This window comes from Anopheles maculipalpis, chromosome X, assembly GCF_943734695.1.
Source record: "Anopheles maculipalpis chromosome X, idAnoMacuDA_375_x, whole genome shotgun sequence".
Lineage (NCBI taxonomy): Eukaryota > Metazoa > Arthropoda > Insecta > Diptera > Culicidae > Anopheles > Anopheles maculipalpis.
Genome location: NC_064870.1, coordinates 13,868,615 through 13,895,325, shown reverse-complemented (window position 1 = coordinate 13,895,325; position 26,711 = coordinate 13,868,615). Strand labels below are relative to the sequence as shown.

The window sequence follows — 26,711 nt, the reverse complement described above, 5'->3', positions numbered from 1 at the left end:
CCTCATCATCATCTTGAGAAATTATCTTGCTGCGCAAGCGTTACAGTTGGAAGTAAAAAATAAATAAAAACAATAAACAGCTCACTCGTATGTCGCCGTAGCTTTTTAGACCGGTGCTTAGTCACTAGAGCTAACTATCCAGCGTACGCAGGCGACGCACTAAAATACAGCGCAATGAGCGTAGCAAAATACCAGCATGACAATCATCATCCGAATTCCACCGCGGGCAAACATAGCAGCATAACAGATACCGCGCATCACGCGGACCCGGTGAAGGATAAAGATTGGATGCACGATAAGCAGGACCGCCAGTGACGTCTCGAGCACATCACGCGACAACACCGGACAGGCGTTTGGCCTTCCCGAGCAGTGCTCATCCTGCTGCAAAAGCTTATCATTTAATTAGTTAAAAACGTTTGCCCTTACTCGGTCACCGATATCGGGTTTGGGGTTGGTCGGGTGGGTGAGTCTCCTTTTTTTTCCCTCTGTTGGAAACGTTTCCTGTGGCGTATGGTAAGATAAAACCTTTCCAACACCCGGGCGAACCCCGATAACGTGTGCCGAACTATTTGTGTTTAAATTTGAACTTTTCCAAGCCATTGCAAGACCGTGTGATGCAGGTGTAACTATAAAAGAAAGCTTTGGCTTGTTCTGAAAGCTCGCATACACTGCGCCGAACAGTATGCAACCAGCAACACATGGTCGATGCCGTCGTTATGAATTTAGCGACGACTGTAATTTTAAAATGTGTCGTGAAATGTGTTGCGCGTTTAATTATCAAATAGAAATATTCTTCTACCCGCTGTAATACATACATTCTGAGGATATCTGATCCAACTGTGTATGGCTTTAAGAGCTCAAATTACAGCTAGATGTTTAGACCTGCTTGTGAGGATAAGGTGCAGATTAGGATATGGAACGATCGATGAGAGGGAACAATGGATGACATAGGCAACATTAGTTTGAGGCTCTCCTATGTAGACGGAAGCTTACTTAAGGATCCTGGCCGGCCACTTTGATCCTCGGGCAGAAGAAATAACGAGACGAAAAGCAAAATGCTGATGACACAAACTTCACCTAGCTTCGCAGTAAATGGCAGCACTGACAATGACCTAGATGGCGAGAAAAGTAAAAGGGTGCTAAAGAAACTTCTTCACTCAAAATACCTGCCACAACGGACGAAGCTGACGCTGTAGAGAATATTTGTAGTCGCCTAGTAAATGGACTCCGTGACGAGCAGACGAAACCCTCTTAGCTGACTTTCGACCGCAAGTTGGCCCCGTATGTGTGGAAGGGCAGAGTACACGTGGTTAGGAAATTGAGTTGATGCGTGGGCCGGAAAGGGCAAGTAGGAAGACGACGTTATGCGTTGCGAAGTGTATTGATTCACTTTTGGCAGCAAGAGTGACATCCTGCTTAATGCCTAAAACCCGAACGGTGCAGTCATCGAACGAAAGCCTTTTCTTCAGGGACCTTGGGGTGCTTCTTGACGATAAGTTGAACTTCTAGGAGCAATTGGAGTTCATAGTCCAAAGGAGTAAGCTTATTTGCCTGTCAAAGCGTCTTAGCCGCAAGATTTAGTCCAAGAGTCCATCCAGCGAAAATTCACAAAATTCAACGTTCCTGGTGGACTCTCGTAGATTATAGCGGTCACTGTGCGCTACTCGGTCTAAATATACGTTGCGGCAGCGTGCCTGTAATCGGATCGACTCGCCGGCTCTACTCTCTGCAGATAGCCTTTACCTCCCATCGAGAACTGCCCAAGCTTGGAGACTACTAGACATTGAGGAACGCCGCAATCGTTTCGGTTCCTCAGACCCTTTCCTGTTAATGTATCGTGGATTTAATTTTGTGTCTAACCGCTATGAGCCGAATTTGACAAGTGCCGCGTTGCTCTATTGTATTCGTTTCATGAATTCGTGTACTCGTTAGTGTCTTTGTCTTAGTCAGCCTTTTGTATTTTGTATTATAAAATAAGATAATTTAAAATGCTTTAACAAGGCGTCAAGGTCCTTTGAAACGATGTATAAATTTGCAAATAAAAAAAACCTTCATTCATTTACATCTGCGATCACGAAGGTTTACATTCATTTACATCTGCGATGGATTTACAGGAGGTTGAAAAAGGCAAGGAGTGGATTTGCTCCTAAAACCGCGATGTGCCAGGACGCAGAGGGAAATCTCCTGACAGACGAGCGGAAGGTGATAGAAAGTTGGAAGAGCTACTTCGAAGGACACCTGAACGGAGCAGAGACAGGAGAGGTTGATGCAAGCAGTAGAACAAGCCAACAGCAGCAGCAACAACATCAGTGACAGCAATAACGCAGAAGACGAAGTGCCTCCGCCATCTCTGGATGAGGTTGCCAGCACCATCAAGCAGCTTAAAAGCAACAAGGCTGCTGGTAATGATGGACTGGCGGCAGAGCTCTTCAAGATGGGGCCGGAGATCGGAGATCGGAGATCTTGTTCTGCAGACTTGCACCCCTTGCTACAGATTTCGTCGGCAGCTACCAACCGGGGTTTGTTGGAGGCAAATCCATCACCGACCAAATCTTCACTCTTCGGCAGATCCTCCAGAAGTGCCGAGAGCGCCAGATCCCTACGCACCATCTGTTTATCGATTTCAAGGCGGCCTACGATACCATAGATCGAAATGAGCTATGGAACATAATGTAGCGGCACCATTTTCACCAGCAGCCGGAAAGCTGCTCCGGCTGTTAAAGGCCACCATGAATGGGGTGCAGGGCAAAGTGAGAGTATCGAACATGCTGTCGGAATCGTTCGGATCTCACAGGGGTTTGAGACAAGAGGACGGACTCTCCTGTCTACTGTTCAATATAGTCTTGGAAGGTGTCATACGAAGCGCGGGGCTAGACAACGATATCCGTGGCACGATTCTCTACCGGTCTCTTCAATTTCTTGGCTTCGCGGATGACATTGACATCTTTGGCAAGACAACAGCGAAGGTGTGTGAGGCGTACACCCGACTGAAACGTGAAGCAGCAAGAATTGAATTCATGTTCAATGCGACGAAGACGAAATACCTGCTTGCCGGCGGCTCTGATCGCGATAGAGCCCGAGTGGGAAGCAGCGTGTTAGTCGACGGCGACAACCTCGAAGTAGTAGAGGAGTTCTGCTATCTTGGGACTGTAGTAACTTCGGATAACGATGTCAGCAGCGAAATCCGGAGACGCATTGTTCAGGGGAATCGTGCCTACTACGGCCTTCACCGTCTGCTGAGATCCAGAAGATTTTGAGACCGCACGAAATGTGAGATAAATCGCACACTGATTCGCCCGGTGGTCCCATATGGCCACTAGTTTTGGACCATCCGAGCGGAGGATGCAAACGCTCTTGGCGTGTTTGAGCGTCGCATCCTCCGGACCATCTTTGGCGGTATGTTCGAGCATGGAGTGTGGAGGAGAAGGATGAACCACGAGCTTGCTGAGCTATACGGGAGAACCGGACATCCTGACGGTAGCAAAGACCGGCAGGATACGATGCTGGGGCATGTTATGGGGATGCCGGATTCATGCCCCGCCAAGAAGGTTATTCGTCAGCGACCCCCAGTTCGGCACGAGGCGTCGGGGAGCACAGCGAGTTCGTTGGCTGAATCAGGTGAAGGGTGACCTGTCGGAAATCGGGTTGGAACCCGATCTCCGATCGCACCTGATCGGGTGCGGATGGGAAACAAGACGGACGAACCACGAACGACTAGAAGTTTAAGGTAAGGAGTGTATTTAGGAAAAGGGAAAAAAAGAAAAAAGCCATAGAAGGATACTCAAATCATGGGGGTCAATGACCCCGGAGGAGGATCGCTGGATCCTACAACAGCATCCTAGAGGAAGAAAATACAACAAACAATACGAAAAGAAGAAAAACGAGACTGTATATAGGGGAATCGCCAGAGAATGAGGAAATATATATGATAATATAGAGTGCAACCCAAGGAAAAACATTAGCAACGTATAACCCGTTTCTCTTCGAAAAAGCGACGGAAATGGCCATTGGAAACAAACTGCAGCAAACCACACAACTACGCGATGGAAGAATACTGATACAAGTCAGAAACAACACCGAGGCAAGAAAACTAGAAAAAATAAATCTCAATCATGGCGACAACAAAATGATGTCAAAGTATACGATCATGAGGCACTTAACTCATCGAAAGGAGTAGTGAGATGCGATGCATTTCGTTATCTCACAGAAGAAGAGATTCTGAAGGGCTTGAACACCAAAAAGGTTACAGAGGTAGTAATAATGAAACGACGAACCACATTCAGCCTTACACAAAGAGTGCCCTGTTTTCGTAGTTGAATACGAAATCAAAAAAATACAAAGACAAACAGAGTCACTATGAAGGAAGCACAACGAAAACATACACATAATAACAACATATGTAATCTCACAATCAAGTGCAATAGAAGTAAAAACACAATGAACAGAATCTTACACAGCACATGAAATAACAAAAAAAAATCATTACAGAAGATTTTAATGCACACCACAATTACCGGGGTGATGACAAAATAGATAGCAAAGGAGAGACGATAATGGACGAAATACAACACTACACTAGCCTAATTATAATACCAAACAACAAGAAAAACCTCAATAGATCTAACCATGACATCAAACGACATGTATAACCTTATCCAAAGAAAAATTAAAGACAAACATATAGGGCGTTGCAATCACAAAATAATAGAAGCCTATCATACCGTACTCAACAAACATAACAATCAAACAATCATAAAAGACAGAAATCTCATACACACGAAACAAATTAACACCATTAAACAATTCTCTCACAAAGCCCAACAAACAATAAAAAACAAAAAAGGCAAAATCACACATATATTGAAATCTTGACGAAACAAAAGAAGCATTACAAAACAGAAACGCGGCCAGATCAAATTTCAACATCAATAGAACCATAGAAAACGCGATTCAATGCAGGAAAAAATTAGCCATACTCAAATTAAAAATAAAAAAACGAAAGAAAAACAACTGGAAAACCTCCATAGACCAAATAAATGAAAACTATGCGCCAGAAAATATAACATATACCCTTATAAAGCCCTAACCATCTACAGAGCAAACATTAGAAGCATCTTAGAAGCTGGAAGCTAGTTTATGAACAACAGCAATAAAAAACTCGCAACACACTAAAGGAAATCAAAAGAAAAAAGAGAGACTTCCTAAAAATACAAAAAAGGAACAACATTTTCAATATATATATGTATAAATATATATATATATATATATATATATATATATATATATATATATATATATATATATATATATATATATATATATATATATATATATATATATATATATATATATATATATATATATATATATGATATACTTCACATTTTACACACAAACATAATGATAAAAAGGTTACATCATAGGAAGAGGTCGAGAGCTTTTCAAAGAAACTCTTATAGTTATTTGAATTACAAACAACATACATAGAAAATCTAAGAAGTGAAATACGCATCAAAACATCATAGAAACAAAACACAAATATAAATAGTCCATCCAGATACATGTAAAAAACGGGAAAACAAAAAACAAAAAAATATTAATAACGAAAATAATGATAAGGTACACTCCTACCTAAACAGAACCTCTCCAAGACAGTGGACAAAACGACATAGAAACCAAGAAGTTTGACATAAACACAAAGACATAACGAACACAGAATAACAAGAGATATGGACATGCAGTCCTCTCTTTTAACGCAGTACAGTATGCCTCAGAGTAGGTCCAATCTAGTTCCTTTAGGGGGATACAACCTGTACACCAAGGAAGAAGAAGAATAAGTGAAATTTTCTCTCATTTCAAATCGCATTTTAAGAACCTGGCGTATACACGGGCTAACGGAGAAACGGCTTTAATTGTAATTTTGATGTTTATTTTTTACAGCTTCGCATTGATTTCAATGAACGCATTGCATTGAACAGTTGGTAATTTAAAATTTTAAACAAGGAGAAAATATTTTCAAATTTATTTAAATTTCTGCACGCGGCTGTAGTTTGCTCTTGATATATTTGCTCTTGATTTTTTTGTATTCAGATAAGCATTTGAAAGTGTTTTTTAAACATTTCTTTTGTGGTTACATTTTAACGATCAGCCCATGATTGCATTTTCATTCGACTGTAGCTTGTGGGAGCAAACAAAAACGGAATGTAAATCTGCAAAGCACTACCATAGAAGCGATTTTTCTCTTTATGTTTATACCTACCAAGCCTTTTTGTATAAGGCCTTTGCCACAGCTCCACCGTTCCGATTTTTTCGCATGAGCCTGTCAAAATTTTATATGGGATTAGCCAGATACCAAAACCTTTCGATTTAAATTGAAAATTGAAACAATAAAAATGATAATCAAATCACGCGAAAAAATCGGAACAATGGAGCTGTGCCACCAGCCTAAATTATCTTTATAACAAACCAACAGACTATAATTTACCAACCCCTGGCCGATGAGCCCTTCAACTACGGTTCGTAAACGGTGTAGCGGAAGGTGCTTGAGCGCTCATATTTGTGTGTGCGTGCGTCCGTTCGTTGCTGTTCGTGGTATGCAGCGATTGTGAGTTTACATTTTGCCCGTACCACTCAGTGAGAGTTTTGCAGTGAAAACGCATAGATTAGTTGTAAGCTGTAGTCTCGTCCGTGGTGTGGTTTGGCTGCAGGTGAATAACGTTATTTAACTTCGTTAAGCAAATTAACATTCTTTGCATATTAGGGGATGCTTTGGTGAATACGAAATTGCATATTACGCGTCATAATGATTTTGGGTTAGCTTTTGGCTTCGGTGAACAATGGCGTATAGGGTGGGTTTTGCACGAGAGCGAACGAGACAAAAGCTCACATGCCCGTACAGTAGCGCAAGCGAGTGCGTATTGGTTGTGATATACGCATTGTGTGAGAAAGAATGTGAAGGAGCAAATGAGAGCGTGAACGAGACCGAATGTATATGAGAATGCGCGACGAATGTTCCGTGTTGATAGAAAAGAGAGAGCAAACCGTGTAGGGGTGTATGAGAGATAATTTAAAAAGTCAATACTTACGGCCATGATGGCTATCTGCTTTTTAGTTAGTTCTTTCCGAGGCCAAAGCTGTGGTAAAAATGGTTATATTAACTAATTTCGTAGCATATTGCATTGCGTGAATGGTTCGTGAAAATGATTGAAAAGTGAATATTAGGGTATACGTAAAAAGAAATCCGTAAGAATGTGTGCTCTCCTGTGCCAAGGTCTTCCCTTTTTCCACATCGAAAAGATGGCTGCCTTCGTACCACGTCCAAAAACAATAGTCGCATTCCATACAGGCAGCTTAACCTCAGAGCATCGGTAAGCTGCGTCGGGTCGAAGGAAACCATTGGAAGAAAAGATGAGAGAGCAAAAACACACAGCAGCAGCAGCAGCACAATCAATCCATTACAGCACAACAACCGGTATCAACCTTTAAGCCTCTCCGCCCAAGTTGGCAACTGTCAAACGCTTGCCCGGAATGCCTTTCGTTCCCTAAAGTGGCCACAGCGAGTGCTTCCACGCAAACGCATCTTAGCTTGAACCGAAAGACTAGCGGAAGAATTTAAGTTTCAACCCCGTATATATGTGTGTGTGTCGTCGCAAGCATACAGGGTCGTGTAGATGATACGTTGAAAGAAAATTAAGGGAGTAGCGATCCTAGAAACTGGCTCGTTATACACCCTAAATGCGAAAAAACGGTACTAAAATCAATAGATAAAATCATAAAGCAGTCGCGTAGAAAGGTTACAGGATGCTCGAAAACAAACCCCCATTAACACTCTAATGGCTTTAGTAACGGAAACACTACCGCACATTCGGGCCAAATATATAACGAAAAGAGACTTGTTAAAAACAATATTATACACAAAAGTTCATAGAGAACAAATGACAAAATCTAACTGAGGAAATAACATGCCAAGAAAAAAAAAGTACATTGAGGAAACCATTAATAAATTCAGAGAGATGGCAAAAATTAAAAACAACTATATGTACAAAAATCTTAAAATTCGATGGGAAATGGACCCCAATATTTCAAAAAACATAGCCGGAGGTAAAACAACTCCCAGACACACATCTGCGAACGAGAAATAAACACTTCTAGAAACAAAACTAGCCCATTGGTTTTCACAGATGTTACACCCTAACATCATGGAGGGAGGCGAAATAGGCATATACTAAACAGTACACAAGAACAGTAATAGATACAGAGCACAAAAGTATTAAATGAAAAACAAAACACCAATAACATCAATAGAACCACCATAGAAAAAGCGATTAACATCATCACAACAGAAAAAAAATAGAAAATTTCATATTCTACACCGACAGTCAGGCCGCGTGTATCATTCTATGAAATGTACTAGCGTTAAACCATATAGACGAAGACTATAACATCCTAATTGGAAGTAAAAACTCAAACACCTAAATAAGATAAATTCCAAGGAACCGAGGTCTGATTGGAAATGCGACGTGCTGCCGATCTAGCCAAAAAAGGAATCAATGACCTCTAAGGTCATGCCGGCCATCGTAATGACTTACTAGACTTGCCGATACCATGTAGTCGGGTAGTTAGTCCTCATTACGGGGGGACTGTCCCCGGATGGGATTTAAACCCCGCTCCTGGCGTTTGAAGACCGGCGCCGCTGTCGCCTACACCACCGTGCAGCCCCAACAAAACATATACAATAACAAATTACGTTTAACAGACCTTTATAATATGCTTCTCGAAAAAAAAGAAACTAGAGCATGGATAACAAAAAGTGGAGAATTAAAACGAAACAAAACTCATTAGATTCGAAAAAAATTTTGAAGAATCCCCGTGGTACGATAAAGCAAACCTGATCCTCCACGAAATTCAAACGACTGACTAGTCAAAGTACTGTCTTAAGCATAATGCAGATTACCGACAATGTAACTCTTGCAATAGCCCCGAAACGGGAATACACAGCATTTTCTACCGCGAGAGATATAGAACTCAAAGAAAAAACTACAACCTATCTCTCGACACGTATCTGAAGAAATGGAAAGATCAGAAAAATCAAAAACGTTTTCATTTTTCAATCTAATCGTCTACCTTAAGTCTGATACACCCGTAAGATGTGATGATATATCGATTGAACCAACGTAGCTAAACTGATGTAATGTGTGTGCATGTCGGAAAATGTTGTGTGTCTTGAACTATGTATTTTTCAAGCTATGCTAAACATTGTTCTATGGACTGGTAAACCTTTTATCGTAACAATGGTCTTTATACGGGCAGCAAATCAAATCCCAGTATTAATGGCAAGCCAAGACAGTCTCTCCAGGTTGTTTAGTTGCAGAGGAAAAACGGAAAAGGGTCAATTTTCCTGTTCTCCAGTTGGATAAATTTTAGTTCGATTATTACGTGGGCTTATTACGATTATTATGGGGAGCGGCCCGGTGGTTTGGGCGACAGCGGCGCCGGTCTTCAAACGGCAGGGCCGGGGTTCAAATCCCATCCGGGGACCGTCCCCCCGTATTGAGGACTGACTAACAAACTACGTGGTATCGGCAGTCTAGAGAGCCATTTCTCGAGGGCCGGTATGATCTTAGAGGTCGTTAAGACTCAATAAGAGGAAAATTACGTGGGCGTAATATTTGACTGGGTTCTCAATCAGGGTGCATTTGGATAACAATATTTTTCGTCCAACTACTCGGATTACTCGGAAGTCCACTGAGGATTTGACTTCGGACTAAAAACCGAAATCAAAATCGATGTGGACTCCGGAGTAATTCCTGTGTTGCCTCCGCATTCTCCAAAACAAAAGAATTATGTGTTCTATTACACAAGTCGTTAATAACCCCGTTTCGTTTATTTGAGTTCTATTGTTGCATCATTATCAACAACTACACCACCAGTTTTTTTTTAAATTATTACGAAGTTGGCGTAATTATATTCTACGAAGACCATTTGCTTTCTTCAAATCGATTTCGCTTCACCATCAACAATTGTCCTGTTTTGGAGAACACCCTTTCCCCCCTTGAAAATGAGAACAAATCCATCACTACTGCAAACAATCATATAGTCATCGACAGTCATTGCTTGCTACTTTTTTTGTATGTAAAATATGAGTTTCTACCATTCGTTCAGCATTAGATTTTGTTACAAAATAACGTGTTTAACCCGGTGTTAAAATGAAATACATATTGTGAAGCTTATTCAATTCATAATGTAAATTAATGCTCCCGTAAATCGTTTTCTCATTTTAGCTCCCTAACCGCACCCGGCGAAGAATAAACTAAGCAGAATAAACAGATCGGTGATACGGGAAACAAGACCACCTCCCCGCTGGCCAAAATGGCTATCGAATGTCCCGTCTGTACGCTGTACCTTCGGTCGGGCATGACCCTGGCTGAGCATTTAGACACTCACCCTAAAGAAAATGTGATAAAGGCGTTAGTCAACAGAGTAAAGCACGACGCTTTAAGCTACTATTCCGGTTCGTTGGAGGAGCTAGGCGGTGATGATGTCATACCGGTGGAAGGCAATCCGTCTACCATCAGTACCGTCACCCAGAGCAATGCCGCACTCACGATCCGGACGAACGAAAGGCCAACCTCACTCGGTATTTACGATGGGCAACCAGTGTACATGGACAATGCGATACTAGCTTCCACCAGCAATACGGTACAGGCGTCCGTGAGCCAACCGCCCCAGTTTGCGGTGGTGAAAGCGATTGATGCGCACTGTATTCCCAGCTTTCAATTGAACAATGTAACGCTTATCAAGCGAGAAATAGTACAGCCCGTCACGGGTGTGTCTGGGTTGTCAGCACTTACGGCAGTAGGAGCAGGAGCAGCAGCCGTCGCCGCCGCCGCAACGCACCCACCAGCACCACCATCTGCTAGCATTGGAGCAATGCAAACCGAGCTGCCAGGGATCGGCCCTATAGCGGACGATTACATCGAGGCGGGTGGCGGTGAAGCAGGTGTGCCGCGTGCGATAGGCACCGCTGTTGCCACTGCCACCGTTTATCCCCGCTACACAAACGAGCTTTATTCCGGTCCACCGCCACCATACAGCCGGGCCATATCCTCTACGATTGCTACAAATACACAGATAACGCCAACACAACCGCAACAGCCAACGGTGCAACTGAACGTGGCACCGAAACCCGCCATTGGTGGTGTTGTCGGTCAACCGATGCAGATGCTGCCGAAACTTCAGTCGGAAACATCAAGCTCCGCGTTTAAACAGTATGCAACGGTTCAGACGGTGTCCGACCGCAACGTTGAGGAAACAGTTGCCGTAACAACATCCAACACAACACTGTCCACCTCAACGCAGAAACCTGTGTACAGTGTACCGGTAGCTACTACGATTGCTGCAAAGATTGCGACAACAGCCGCCATTACCACTACCTGCAGCAGCATCAGCTCGTCTACTGCTTCAGCCGAGCAACAATCAACCATCGTTCCGGTATCAATCGTGACGACAACTACAACCACCTCGTCCAAGAACTCTGTAACGACCCCATCGAAGGCAAACGTTGTGAAAGTGATAAGCAACGTAAAGGTGCAAAGTAAACTTAAGGACATTCAGGAAATTATACTCCAGCTGAATGCCGGCCAGATGTCGATCGTCGGCGACAAGACGACGCTGATACCACCCACAACCGAAAGACGGCCATCGACGTTTTCCACTAACGGTGGATCAAACCGTTCGCTACTAGCGATAACGCCGACCAAAACTGAACCTCCCGCGGAACAGCAAGAGTCGGTCAATATGGCCGCCTCCAGTAACATGGAAAACGAACCGCAGGAGGACGATATGGAAGAGATAGAGACGTGTGACTACGATCATGAGATGGAATATAGTGACGGTTGGCAGGACGATGATAACTATACAAGCGAAGAGGTGCCGGAACAATGGGAGGAAGCTCCACAACAGGAGGAAAAGCATTTCGCTACCGATGCTGAAGAACAGAATGATTTACTACCGATTGCGCCTGTGACCGCCGAGAAAACAGCATCAACGTTTGTCGGCAATACCAATGCGAACAGTACTGGCACCAGTGGTAGCGCAATGGTTACTAGCGTTATCCGGAAGACACCGCAACCAGTACCGTGCGCTCCCTCGCCCATTGAGCAAGAACCTAAATCACAAATTAAACGTTTAGTATTTCGGGTGGCAGGTGCCTGTACGCCGACCACCGTGACGATTTCTCCTGCCGGGGCCTCATCATCTTCACCAAAAATTGTGCGCGCTTGGCAAGGCATTAAGCTGGAATGCACCCCCGAAAGTTCGACGAACACCGACAACAGTACAGCGCCATCTGTACCGGCGGCAGCGGACGAGACGAGAAAATCGGGTGTGTCAGCTGCTACCGTTAGTCGAGATTATGCAGCGAGGCAGAAGCAACGCTTTCGCCCACCTAAAAAGCTTGCGATCAAGCCAAAACGGTCCGTTGCAGAGGGAGGTCACTGTTCTTCTGCTGCTGCTTCACGCTCACCTATGGTGGATGGTGGTCATGTTGCGCAGGACAATGATCAGCTGGCAGTAGGTTCATCTGCTTCAACGACAGAGGCCACCGCGCTTACCACGTTGGCGGAAGTAGTGTGTACGAACGCAGCGCAACAGCTACAACAAGCGAACACGGTACCATTTTCTTCCACCACGTTCGACGGCATAACGGCCGTAATTCAAAAGACTGACATTAACTGTGGAAATGCACAACCATACCTGCGCACAGAGCGGGATATGATGAGCCAGCAGCCATTGCTGACGACTCCTATCAAGCAGGAATTTACACGCACGGCAAACATCGTTCCACCGGCTGATGTTGCGGCGAAACCGTTAAACAATCCGAACATGATGCTTGGAAGCCGTACATCGTACACGTTCGTTACACCCAGCACAGATGCTGCGGGTGCTGCGCCGAATGCCGCCGGTCGAAAGGTGTTGCGACCGTCGGAAGAGATCGATGTCGGGGCTTACAATATTTCATACGTAAGCGAAACGGGCGAAACGATCTACCATCCACTGCCTAGAAAAGCGAGCGGTACGTCCGAGTTTGGCAATCGGCAAAAAATGTCCTCGGCCGAGCAAAAAGTGTCGTCCGCGTCGTTGAGAAATTCGGAGTGTGCAATCTCTCCACATGCCGATAACCACCGGGAGACGGAAGAGAAGCAGCAAATGAAGCTTAAAGAAGAGGAGGAGAAACATGCCTCCGAATTGCAGGGAGATGAGGTTGAGGGTGACCATGCTGACCATGATGAGGTGCAAGAGTTGGATGAGGATGATATGATGGAGACAGAAGGCGATGTAAAGGAAGCATGCAACGACGAGACTGGAGTGGGTGAGCAAGAGAAACAGTTTGACACCGAGGATGAAGATTATGAGGATGTATTTGAAGTGGAACCACCACTGCGGCAACAGCAAAATTCGCCAAGTCAACAATCTCAGTTTGTTGCGGAACAACCTTCCCGTCGACGTTTGCTAATGGTGCTGACCAGGATGAACCGAGAGCCATCGGACGCAATGGAACCGGTTGAGGCCGACATGGATGTAAAAGAAGTCGTGGAGCCTGCACTCAGTGCCACCAATGGAACAAATTCCGCCGAACAACGAGAATCACAGATGCAGCACAGCACCGAAGCGCGATCAAACTTACCGGCAAGCTTGGTAATGAAACGTTTCAATTCGGGAATTATCACGACCGATGATGAGAAGGATATGCTTGAAGCTGGACCTTCCACGCGCAATATTGTGCACGTTGGCGTACCACGGCCTAAGTTTCGTGTGACGAATGCCGTATCGTACGAGGCTCCCGGTCGTTGCAGTTCGGCCAGCCGAAAACCAGAAAACGACAAGCGTAAAAAGTCGGCATCGATGAAAAGAAAGGGTGGAAAAGATTTTCTCGAAGCGGGCACGTCGTCCTCCTCATCATCGTTTATGTCGTCGTCATCATCATCATCGGCATTGCCGTCATCGTCACATCGTTTTGCTAACGGTACGCTGTATACGACGGAGCATGCGGAGGATGGTGGTGGATGTTTGAGGCATTGCTTCAACAATCCTGCCAGCACTGTCCCTGCCGCCGTGGACGAGCACGCGCACGTGTCGTCATTGCAGGAACCGATCGTTGGGCTGAAAGCGGCAAAAACCGAACCGCTGTACGTCGATGAGCAGGATGAGCAGGATACCACAATCTCCTCGTTTCTTGACCTTAGCACGGTGCCGAAAACTAGCCTTGATGGTATGAGCACTAACGACACTGCCAGCAACACCAGCAGCAGCAACAGTAACCACAGTGCGGGCCTTGGCAAAGACAGTGGAGAAGGCAGTGGCACAAGCCACGGCGGTACACGCTCCCTACTACCCTCGGGATCATCGCATGCGTCCACCAGCATGGAGCGAGCGCCATCTACCGAGAGTCTTAACATACGCACCGACGAGAAGATGCCAGCGAAGGGCGAAATCTCCGAACAAGAAAGCAACGGCGATATGGACGTAACGTCGTGGAACCATCGGGTAAACCGCATTACCGACAATGCCTAACACAACAATAGGACGATACATTAACGATAAGTTGTTTTTTTTGTTTTCCCTTTGGATGCAATTAGATGTATGCGGTCGGCGAGAATGTGCCTATCTATCCGAGTTCGTACGATTTATCGACTGCACAGGAGTGTTGGAATTTGAGCAGTCGTAATCAGGGTATCTTTGCTGTAACGGATCATTTCTATCATCAGCAGCAACAGCAACAACAGCAGCAGCAACAGCACGTTGGCATTAATAATCCACACGGAACAACTGTCAGCAACCAATATGTGACTTCGCGCGTTGCCTTGTGAGTATCTTTTTCGCTGACTATTAACCTTTATTTCAACGTCCACCTACCCGAGAATGATTTGCATTTTTATTTTTCAATAATTTCAAATATAATTGAGCTATCGTATCAAGCTTGAAGTATCAGCTTGAAACTTTTGGAATGCCTGGAAAAAACATTTTTTGCGAATGCCAACAAAAAGCAAAAAGGCAGACTTTAATATTTAAAAAAAAAACTTTAAATTTTTTTTCTATTTATACCCCTATTTTCTACAACCACCTACCCTGGGTAGGTCATATATTTTTTATGGGTGTTAGTATTTTGTCGTTTTATAAAGATTGTATGTTTTAATTTGCTCATCGTATTTGCATGAAATTTTCACGAAACGGATTAGTTGCTGTCGAGTGAACAATAAATCAGGCAATTAGTCAGTGGCCGATTAACCTATGTGCAAAGGTGGTGGCATCCAGGATCCTTGTCAAACAGGGAAGCCTCGACGATAAGGAAGCAAGGGCCTCGATGGAGCGAGGAACTTCACTGACCAGAGGGGCCTCGCCGGCAAGAGAATCTATTGTGATGCTAAATTATTATAACAAATTCGACCTGCCTTCCCTGATCGCATGATACAGTTCAGTACAGTGTAGGTTCAGTTCTTCGATTTAATCGAGAATGTAAATTTTTATGGTTTTCCAGAAGAAATTTTCCCTCCCAGAAGAAATTCTTACATGAGAAACTATTTCAGCAAGTTTTTTTTTATGGTTTTCGAATTTTTTTCTCAAAATGATCCCACAAATTCTAAATAGGATTGAGGTCTAGCGATTGGGGCAGATGCGTATGCATTGTTTAGACGTCGTACAGCAACCATTTCTTGACCAACTCAAAGGTATACTTTCGATCATTATCTTGGACGAGGTTTGAAAATTTGATCGATAGCTCAATTTTACAGCACTTGCTTTTAATTTTTTTTGGAATGTCTAAAAACTTGAATCGATTCATTGTAGAATTAAAAAAAGTCAAGTATTCGGTGCCATTTGGACTAAAGGCACCCAAACCATAACATGATCACCACCATGCTTCATTGTCGGCTGCAGAATTTTTCACTCAATTCTATATCAAAATTGTGCCACACAATTCAACAATCTATCTGTTCAAAATATATTAAATTTGCTTTCATCCACCAGAACTCTCCCGGTTTGACCAAGAATTTTTCAGCATACTCTAACCGCTTTTACTGGCTTCTTCCATGCAAAGCAACCTCGATATCCTTCTGCATGGATATTTGTGTACAGTGTCAGGCTGTCTACATGTTTGGGGTGCTAAGTTTAGGATTTTGTTAAATTTCCCGTAGGATAATGAGTTTGCGAAGTTTGGTGTGCTTCATTTTGCGGGCGTTTAGGGCACCCGGAAATATTTAAAAGGCAGGAAATCGCAACGTGTCCGGGGTTTCGATGAAAACCATTAGTAAAGTCTATTAGTGTCATTTTGGCCACATATGGCACAACCCAAAATGGATTTTTTAAGCACAGATTTAATGACTATTTTAGTAAAAAAATGTTTTTTTCTAAAAATATAATGAACTTGTCATTACAAGCAATTACTTGCAAAAAGGACTGATTTCAGCACTGAATGTATGATATCTGGAAATAATGTTAAAATGTCTTAAACTTTTTCTAAATAATTCTTCTCATTGATTTACACTGCACGGGAAATTATTTGACACACTAGATGACAAGTTATGAAAATAAAAAAATAAATAGATTTTTTTAATAAATAGAATTCTTAACTAAATCATATTAGTTAGACAACAATTAGCGTGCAAACTCCCAGACAAAATGTATGACCTACCCATGGTTATAGAAGTAAGGGTTTGCTTTTGATCATTTAAACGAAGGTTTAGATCCCATCCAATTAAACCGTCTATTACAGCGACTAAAATCTTTATTTTTTTCCCAATTTTCGTCCACAATACAGCCAATTTTCGTCCACATCCCACCAACACGTCCAGCAGCATGGAACAGACCAGCTACCGTTCGGTGGCGGTATGATAGCGGGCAAGGTAGAACCGCCGCAAGATGACGAAGACAGTGACGAGATAGACGAGGCAGCGGAGGCACGCCGGATAAAGAACTCAATCGCAAAAATGCCGTTCGCCGACATGATGGTGGCACGCATACACGAACCACCCGGTGCGTACGATGAAGTGAGCAGCACCCATCACCACCAGCAGCAAGCGTGCGAAATCAAGTACGACGACCCCGTCGGTACGACATCTTACTTCGGTGTAAGTGGCGCTTGCTCCACGCTGTCGCTAATAGCGGCGGATGAATCCGGTCTGTCCAATCGACCCAAACCGTCTGGCAGCGGCAGTGTAACACGCACCTTTCGCTGTACGCTCTGCCCGAAAGTGTTCGACACGATTAAGCAAAGGCGGTTACATCAGCAACGGGAGCATGGGAATGAGTTGCTGTCGCTTCCGTCAGCCCATCAGGAACAGCTGCAGCTGGGAGAAGAGCATGGTGAGATGAGCCAGCAGCAGCAGGCATACAAAAAGCAACCGATACCGGTTGTAATGAACTACGATTGGATGCGGCAGGAAATTCAGCGCAAAAGCGTGGCTATGCTAAAGAGTAACAGGATATCGATGGCTGGCAGTAGCAACACTGGCGGCGGTTCCGGCAGCGCAATACCCGGGCCGAGCCGCAGTCAGGATATACAGCAACAAGAGCAGCAACAGCAACTGGTGGTAGCCCAGGTCGAGGTGGGTGATGGGATGTTACCAGCATGTGCGATAGCGGCTCGTTACCGTTCGTACGTATGCAGCACCTGCAACCAGAAGTTCGATCGGTTTAATCTGTTCAACGAACATTTGCTCGAGCATCCGGTGGAGTGTTCTGCTTGCGGGCGGCACTTTAAGCAGTGGCGTAACTTCTCCCTACACATCAAGCGCCATCTTGGCATCAAGGAGCATCAGTGTCGTAGCTGTGGCAAACAGTTTGTCATCAAGCAGAAACTGATCGAGCATATGCGGGTGCACACTGGACATGCGCCGATCAAGTGCAAGCTGTGCAACCGTACATTTAAACGCTTTTCCAACCTGGCACAGCACCGCAAACGATATCATCTGAACCGGACGGTTACGAAGGAAGACTACGTATGTCCGCTATGCGGTGAGGTGTTTCACACCCAGGCCAAAATGGAATGGCACAAGGAAACACACGAAAAGAAGCCCAAACCGTGCCCATACTGCCGGGAAAAGTTTATTCATCGCAATAGCTTGACGCGCCACATACGCCTGTCGCACACGGACAAGTACGCGAAGCTGGAGAACAAAACCGAACCGTGCAGCATTTGTCAGCAGCCGTACACCAAAACCAGCATGCGCCGGCACATGGAAACGCACACGAAGGAGCGGATGGCGTACTCGTGTGGCATTTGCAACAAGCGCTTTACCACAAACTGGAACCTGAAGCAGCACAAATGGACGCATGCCAATCCGACCATGAAACCGTTCCAGTGCACGTACTGTCCGAGTGCGTTCGTGCGTGAATCGGACTTTGTGACGCACGTGAATGCGCACCGTTCGATACGGCCGTACACGTGCAATCACTGTGGCAGTCAGTTCATCCGGAAGTACAACTGGATTCGGCACACGCGCGAGCACGAGATCGACAAGGGTCATCGGTGTGACGTGTGTGGCCGGCAGTTCCATCGGAAGTACTATCTGACCGAGCACAAGCGTATCCACACTGGGGAGCGACCATTCGCGTGTAACATCTGCGGTAAAACGTCCGCTACCAAGACGAACCACAACAAGCACGTGCGAATTCACCATGCGCGTGATCCACTCACGGCGGAAGGTTAATTTTAAAAGCGATTATCTGCTGTATTTTATCTATCCGGACACCATCACACTGAGGTGTGTTGATGGTTGATTGTGTGTGTGTCTTTGTGTATGTGTGTATTTTTATGAACGTTTTTTAAAAAGCGTTAATCTTTTTTTTTTAACTACACAATGCACCAATCCGGAAATTAAGTTTTTTCCAACATTAAGCCTACCTGGATAAGTTTTGCACTTTAATTTCTTAGTAGTTCGATAGGGAAGTCGTACACATTTGAAATATGAAGAATGCCTAGAGAAATTTATTTTCAATCTTTTAGTGCTAAAAAAAAAAGTTTTGAAATATTTTCTTCGATTTTCTCGATTTTATTTTTATTTTTTCTTTCAGATAGTTTTTTCTTTTTATCGTAGCCACTACGATTAAAACACTTAACTCTGCTTCGTTTACGCTAAGCGATGGCATTACGTTTTAAGCTATCAATTCTCAGATTTTTTATTTATCAGCTGATTTTTTTTATTCATTTTTTCGTTTTTTAAAAGAGTAAAAGGGTAAAGTAAAAGAGTCAGACCGAGACTATTTCAAGCGCAGGTGAGGCGCAGTGCTTTTTTACTGCAGAATGTCTCGGGAAGTAAAAAATGGTGACAATTCTTTTAAAACATTTTTAACGGTCAAAAAACCGAGACATCCATTGGGAACTATGTAGGTCGGAGTAAGATATCGGGGTTTTCTTTCGCATCCATACGCATCCAAAGAGACCGATAAGGCGATAGTGACCAAGCTTTCGTAAACTAGCTGTAATTCAGCGTGAGGATTTGCAAAACAAACAATGAACGTAATCCGTGCATCGTTCAAAAGGCACAGCCCTGTAGAATGTAAGTGGAATGTACAGGAGTTTTTTTTTCTTACATGCGGTTATAGGGAGTGTGAACAGCAATGGCAATATGCATTACTCCATAAGCCGTACAATTTTTAGTATTTAGAAGGTATTTAGAATGATAGTTTATTTTTTCCTCGTATGAGCATATAGGAAACAAGATTAAAAGAATTTTATTTGAACAACAATTGCATTACAAGCCAGGGCAATAGGTCGATTTAACCAAACCGCATGCACACTTCTGATCTTGTAAACGGCATTGGGTTTAAGTATCACAATTATGCCAATATGTTCAACATGGATTACCTACACCCCCGCTGCCCTTGAATATGTTAGCATAACTTCCTTACCTTACGAAGCAAGGAACAATTTATAAAAATATTAAAGAGATACGACGAGACGGCAACTAACTTGATTATGTTCTGATTTATTCATTCGTTAATTAATTTTTTAATTATCGGGGGCGGCCCGTTGCTGTAAGCGACAACGGCGCCGGTCTTCAGACGACAGAACCGAGGTTGAAATCTCATCTGGACCGTCCCCCCCCCCCCCCCCATAGTGTAGCGATCCAACTACGTGGTATCGACAGTTTAGTTAGCCATTCGCTGGCCGGCATGACTTTAGACGGTCGTTAAAGTTACGAAGAAAAATTTATCTTGTACTGCTTTATCATATTTATACAGTTCACCCTCTCTCCACACTTTGTGACCCGGCTTAGTAATACTTAAGCCCGTATCAGACTAACTTCGAGGTCGTTGAGAATATAGTTTGAAATAATTGTCTTGATAAGAGTTTTTTTTGTTGGTGATAAATTGGTGTACCATAATGAAGCAAACAATTTAATATGGTTCATTGCAGGTAGGATACTATTAGGAATTGATAACGAAGTTTTGTTTCTTTACTAACCTTAGTCTTAGAAGAGATATCCTTTGAAATTGGGTTCATTCCGGAATTGGAGCACGAATATTCGATACTAATTCTTATAAGCCTCCAGTGCTATTTCACCAACGTGTTCTGGAACGAGTGTACTGCCGCCGACCAATAACTTTTGATAGGTAAAGGTGTAGTTTTTCTGCTTTGTTAAATTGAGAATTGAAAGTTGAGCAATCTTTTACACTTGGAAACAGGGTTTTTTTTAATTATTATTTTCATCTATTTTTCTTTTTTCCGAATGTGAATGTCTCATCATTACGAAGAAAATAACATAAAATTGCACTGCATGTTTATAATTACCAAAAACATTTTAAAAAGAGAATAAAACAAATTAGAAAGGTGTGGTAAGAAAAGATAACCTAAGTGAAATTATGGGACACCATATCAATGATTAAACACACAGGTAAAAGCATCAGCAAGTCCTCAAATTAAAATCCCAAAGTAACAGGAAGGCATCACAGCGTCGTGCATCGTAACCAGAGACTAATCTAGACACACCCAATTACACTAGACCCCAATAATTGAGCCCAGTAATGTTTAAAGTATAATTAACTATAAGAATACCCATAACACCTAGTGTCGGCAAACGAGCGACATATAGGAATTGCGTAACGTGCAAGAGGCTCACTGCAGCAATTGTTGCAGCACGTTGTATGATAGAAGAATGCAATTAGTGTTATATCGCGCAGAAGAAATCAGAAATACAGTAAAAAAAATCCAACTCCCATTTTGCGGACAGATTATTCAAATAAATAGGAAAAATATTCGTTACTCTAAATCAATCGATGTGAAGTCGATGGTCCGCGTTACAGATCATGGTACATTGTATTGTAAGCGGAGTGTATGTCAGAATCTGAATCCGAATCCGTCGTTTGTCAGCCGCCTGGCGAGAGTGGGAGTGTTGTGGGGAGGTTTTGGACTAAAATAAATAATCTAAAATAATTTGATTAAATTCTCTATCCATTCTGCAAATCAAATTTTATAAGACGTTCTTTCCAGTCAACGGCTTATAACAAAAAAAAAAATGCTTTCAACGGTCAGCAACCGCGAATAAGATAAGTTCGAAGATAAAGAAATGCAACCTGACTATTCTAATCCAGCCGTCCTAATCGAGTCCCTAAAGAATCCAAATCGAATCCCTTGAGAATCCCAATTGGAAGGAATCCTAGGGTTCCGCCTATCGGATCCAGTATTTTCAAATGTTCCAATTCCAATTGGGAATCGAATTGAAACCGAATGGAATCTGAATCGGACCGAATTCCAATTGAATCCCAATTGGATCAAATTCTTCAATTGGGATCCAATCGTATTCGAAACTTCCTAGGGATTGAGACTTCGAATCTTCCGAATCCCGAACACAAAGAATGATTGCTTAAAATGGAGTAAATTGAGAGTCTATGAGATGTAGTCTACGAACAAAGTTTGTCATTCACAAGACCTCATTCAACTAGGGGGCCTCAGCAAATTTTAGGACATCATCTCTACCAAAAAGCCATCAGATACCGTGAGATTCTATGAAAGAAACTGTTCGGCCCAAGGCATCTTTTGATGGAAGAAACTTCAGCTACCAAAAGACCTTATAGTTCAAAAAGTTTTTACCGTTTTCAGGGAACTGTTTTCGTCTAGGGGAACTTCTGGTGCTTAAACTCACAATCGCCTAGAGCCTACTGCAATCTTGACTCTCGATCTTCTTCCTACCGGAAAGGATGTCGTCAAATAGTTCCGCGGAACCGCTTCACTATATCCTCCACAGTAGCCCGCTGATGAGCTCGGCGGTAGTGCATCACCTCTGCACCGATCACACCAGCACTAACGGTGAGCCCGATCATCAGCACATAAAACGCAAACTGCATATCCTGTACGGTGAGCACCTTAAAGCTAGACTCCATCATGCCCTGCACCACGCGCCAATCCTTCAGCGTCCACCCGTACCGTGCCTCGTCGATCCAATGGTCAACCAGCCCGCCACCAATCATCCTCAACAGTACCTTGTTAAACTGTTCCCCAAACACCGACCGGTGCGGCATCACGTACGCGAGATTGTACGTCCGCGGGCACTCCGGTATCATGTGCAGCTGGCGCGTCGTCATGTAGATCGCATTGTCCAGCGCCAGTGTCGTTTTGCGCGTAACGGTAGCAATGTTCCCGAGCCGTGCAACGCGTGCCAGCATCGATTCCTTCAGCGGCAGATGCTGCATCCGTGCGCGGAGCGAATCCATCAGCCGACTGTAGTTCACCGCAAACACGTCATCGATGAATCCCCGATACTTGACTGGTATCGCCATACCGCTCTCGTCCAGCTGCTGTAGCGTACCGATATCAGGATAGTACAGCGGATTGACAAACACGGCCGCCAGCCCGGACTGGTACAGGGACACAAAGATCAGACTAACCAGCAGCAAACCGGTAAGAAACATGCGTTCCACGCCGGACCGTGTAAACCTTTGGTATGGTGCGCTCACCAGCAAGATGAATGTGTCTATGTACAGCTGGAGCGTTTGACGGACCACGCCCGCTAACCTGATGCTGCGCGAAAGATTAAACAGTACCGCAAGCCGATGGCGTCGGGACCACAAGCTGACCGGCTGTAGTTGCCGTACGCACCAACGCAACACGCACCAAACGCAGGCACAGCACAGCCCAAGCACGCACAGCAACGCCCAGATATCGCCCGGGAAAATGTACAGCGGCAGTAGCGCTTCCGGGATGCGGCTTGCCTTCTTCACCAGACAGCAAACCGCGTCCGAGTACAGCCCGGCAGTAAAATCGATTTCGCGCGTCGTGTAATCCTTGATGAAGAACCCGGTAAACACGATGTCTACCTCACGCCGTACGAGACGCCCGATGGCGCCAGAAAAGCTCCCGTTCGGCAGTCGATCACCGAACAGATCCTTATCCGCCGGAACTTGGATCACTGTGAAGGTAGAGGGAAATAAAACAGAGAGGCATGAGTTGAGGTCAGTTTGAAAATATATTACTGATTATTATTTATTAAACAGGTGGATAAATAAGGCTTAGCCGAAACCACGACAAAATAATTTTTGTTTGCGCAAACAATTTTTTTTTACTCAATTGCCTAGCAAGAATTGTAGAATACGGTATACAGTACGATACAGAAAACTCACAAGAAAAATGTTACTACCCCGGATGACATCTGAACAAATTAGAATTACCAACGTTCAAACCCATGTTTTGAAAACATGTTAGAATGATAACATTTCTGCTAATTTCCATAGAGCAACAAAACCCTTTTTTTTGCATACTTACGTACATTTACCAATGTCAACCATCAAGCTATTAGACCGCCATAAATTGCAAGATCAGCAATACAGCTCAAGCCGAGGCAGGTCAAGTATGAGCCGTAAGTATGAGGGTGTGAACGCTAAAACAGGTCAAGAATGAGTCGTAGGGGCATGCCATATGTGAGCACGCGGAAGGCAAAACATAAACGGACAACATAACACAAAATGCACATGTGATGCGATGAGAACAGACCACCTGGAAAACTCAAGCCAAACCAAAAGCATGACACATGCTTTCGATTTATTTGACTACAGGAAAAATAGAGCACCAGGAACAGACGAAATAGGTCAGAACGATAATAGGAAGTAGAAAGGAAAGCCGAACCACTCCATGTAATGCTGACCTACAGATGAGTATAAAATAAAGAATACGACTACTAGCAACGGAACATTAGGCCAGAGGAGTTGAGACCGATCATTGAGGAGCTCAGCAGAACTGTCTAATGTTTTATTTCGTCGGTCCACCCAAGTCCACTTCTAGTCGAGTGGACTTCTCGGCAACCTAGTAACGAGCTAAAGGTAACCGCGATCAGACCACAGAGCGAATGAGCGCTTAGAGCGATCTTTTTTGGATGCCTTTTTTGCCTCAAAATAGGCCTATTTTTCAGCGATGACTTCATCATCGGGCTTCAATTTCTTTTCAGCCAGCATTCTTTTCCGGTCTGCGAATAGTAAACAGTTGGTTTCCTGCTGTTTCGTCCATAGTCATTTGTCGACGCAAATATTCGGCTTTATTGTAGTTTAAAAAAATTCAAAGAATCCTCTGTATCATCCGCTGATTTGGAGTGTAGGTGGCACTCATTTTGCGCAAAGCGTTCACATGTCCAAATGCTAACGAAGCATGTGATACATATTTCCTTTAGATATCGACAGAGCTTCTGCTATACGCATCAATGTTGTTTTACGGTTATCCAAAACTTTTTTTTTTTACACATTTTCTGGTAAATGGTAAATGTGTGTTTTCAAGGTTGGCAAAAGTGATTTTTTATACCGCAATCTATAATAGATCAGATCTACAATTTATCAACCCACCCCAGTTATATCAGTTCTCAGTCAAATCCTATTTTTTCATCTCAGTAAAATGTTAATGTAAATGGGTCCTGCCGTTTGAAGACCGGTGCCGCTGTCACCTACATCACCGGGCCGCCCCCTGTTGCTGGACACTAAATTCATTGAATTGTATGCTCATCACTGTCAGTGGTACATTGCTGGCATTAACTCTACTCAAGTGAGCTATTCGTAACGACTCTCTTATGCTAAGCGTTCGTTCTAGTGCATAGTACAGTGCATAGTGCATTTGGTTGGCCTAGTGATACGTTGGAGTATCGCTCACCACCGTGCCAATGGAGGCGAAATAAACACACAGGCTCGCCTCAACACGGACTTTCTAAAGGGCAGGCATTCGCTACAGCCATAGGGAGAGTCTACTATCCGATAATAAGGAGCATAATACTACGAACGAAAGGTGGAACGTTCTAAAAACAAATATTGTCAACTGTGCTAAAGCCACGCCACTTACCCGTAGCGTTCAACATCCGACAAAAGACATCGCGTGCCGTCACATCCGCCCCGGTGTAGGTGATGGTGCCAGATTTTGAGCTGCCCGCCACAGGATTGCTATATACCGAGCGGAACACCTCCACACGTACGGGATACCCAGCAAAGTCATTCGGTGGCACAGTGGGAAGTATGGAATCGGCACTAATCTCAACAAGCACCCCGTACGAGGAAATCGTCATATCGGACAGTTGAAACGGATCGTACCCGAACAGCGTATCCTGCACCCACACATACACTCGAAAGGTTCCGCGCGTCGTCCAGATCTGTTGGAGTGTGTGTTCCATCTGAACACGTTCAATTGGAGCAGTTGAGCGGGAAGGATCGTCTACCAACAGATACGTTCCAGCCGGACCGAACAAGCACTCGTACTTGCCTATTTCAGACAATTCATCATAGATTATGTAACCTCCACCACTGTTCTGGTCCCATTGCTGTTGATAGTATGTAAAGTTTTCGCTGCGCCTCTCAGCCTCATCTTCATCGCCGACACACTCTGGGTCATCCTGGCTGACTGCCTGTGGTACGTTGCTGCAAAGAGCCGTTGGTGGAGCATCGAGCCATCGCACGGTACGATCTTGCGGCACATTTTGCACCACGTCTCGATAATCCGAGCTACTGACAATATCGACGTGGTTGATGGTAGCAAAGACATTTGCGATGTGGTCGGACATTATCTGCTCGTTCATGTTGTTCACTTGATTGTTGTCGGTGATGGTTTCTAGTAACGTGAAAGAAATATCACTACCAAAGAGGATATCAATAAGCATCGCAACCATCACTGCCCAGATTAACCAATACCGCCCGAGTAGCATTGCTGGCACGAGTCCAACACATGACTGAAGAATGGTGACAACATTTTCCAAACTTGTTCCAACCGTTAGATTTTGTTTCGTAAGGAAACATTCCACAACAACGCCCTCGGTGACAAACTACCTCAAAAGCTAGCACCGTCCTATTTTACGACAAATGTATGCAGAAAATAAATACTCGTTAGCCAGGACTTGGAGCTAAAGGGAATAGAACATGCATTAATAATGTGTAACTACTATGCCGTATGGTCGAGTCGCCATTTTCCCGTGTTTGTGTAACTCGAAACACGAGGCAGACGAAGACAAATAGCCTTTTTTCATTGAATTCAACTCGTGCTTCATTTATTCATGTGATGCGAAGCAACCTCCACATAGCGAACATATTAAAGTTGCATACCTTCACAATCCGCGTACAGTTGCTACAGCTTCCCACGATGACTTGTCCCGTGAGCCAAACGTTCTGCAAACTAATAGTCCACAAGTCATTGCACTAGATTATCGCTCATTTCATCGGAATTTGGTCGACGAGGTACTCTGGTTCCATGGATTGCT

General features: G+C 44.0%; 3 protein-coding genes across 3 annotated transcripts in view; 1 reads left to right on the top strand and 2 right to left on the bottom strand.

The window, feature by feature from the left end:
• LOC126561974 (dynein axonemal intermediate chain 3-like) overlaps positions 1-26,711 on the bottom strand; it is a 216,142-nt gene that overhangs the window by 29,716 nt on the left and 159,715 nt on the right. The window lies entirely within an intron of this gene.
• Positions 10,364-18,704, top strand: LOC126561328 (uncharacterized). The gene is made up of 3 exons (XM_050217447.1): positions 10,364-14,544; positions 14,637-14,863; positions 16,814-18,704. Exons 1-3 carry the CDS (start codon positions 10,369-10,371, stop codon positions 18,702-18,704), a joined length of 6,294 nt encoding a protein of 2,097 aa, XP_050073404.1. The 5' UTR covers positions 10,364-10,368.
• LOC126563731 (uncharacterized) lies at positions 22,201-26,162 on the bottom strand. Its single transcript, XM_050220414.1, has 2 exons — positions 25,310-26,162; positions 22,201-23,402 (listed from the first exon to the last, which is right to left on the bottom strand). The coding sequence occupies exons 1-2, from the start codon at positions 26,160-26,162 to the stop codon at positions 22,201-22,203; spliced, it is 2,055 nt and encodes a 684-aa protein (XP_050076371.1).

Coding starts and splice junctions, on each gene's coding strand:
- LOC126563731 (XM_050220414.1), bottom strand. CDS start 26,162: ATGCTACTCGGGCGGTATTGGTTAATCTGGGCAGTGATGGTTGCGATG. Junction 23,403..25,309: donor TCGGATGTTGAACGCTACGG/GTAAGTGGCGTG, acceptor CTACCTTCACAG/TGATCCAAGTTCCGGCGGAT.
- LOC126561328 (XM_050217447.1), top strand. CDS start 10,369: ATGGCTATCGAATGTCCCGTCTGTACGCTGTACCTTCGGTCGGGCATG. Junction 14,545..14,636: donor TAACGTCGTGGAACCATCGG/GTAAACCGCATT, acceptor GGATGCAATTAG/ATGTATGCGGTCGGCGAGAA. Junction 14,864..16,813: donor GTGACTTCGCGCGTTGCCTT/GTGAGTATCTTT, acceptor TCCACAATACAG/CCAATTTTCGTCCACATCCC.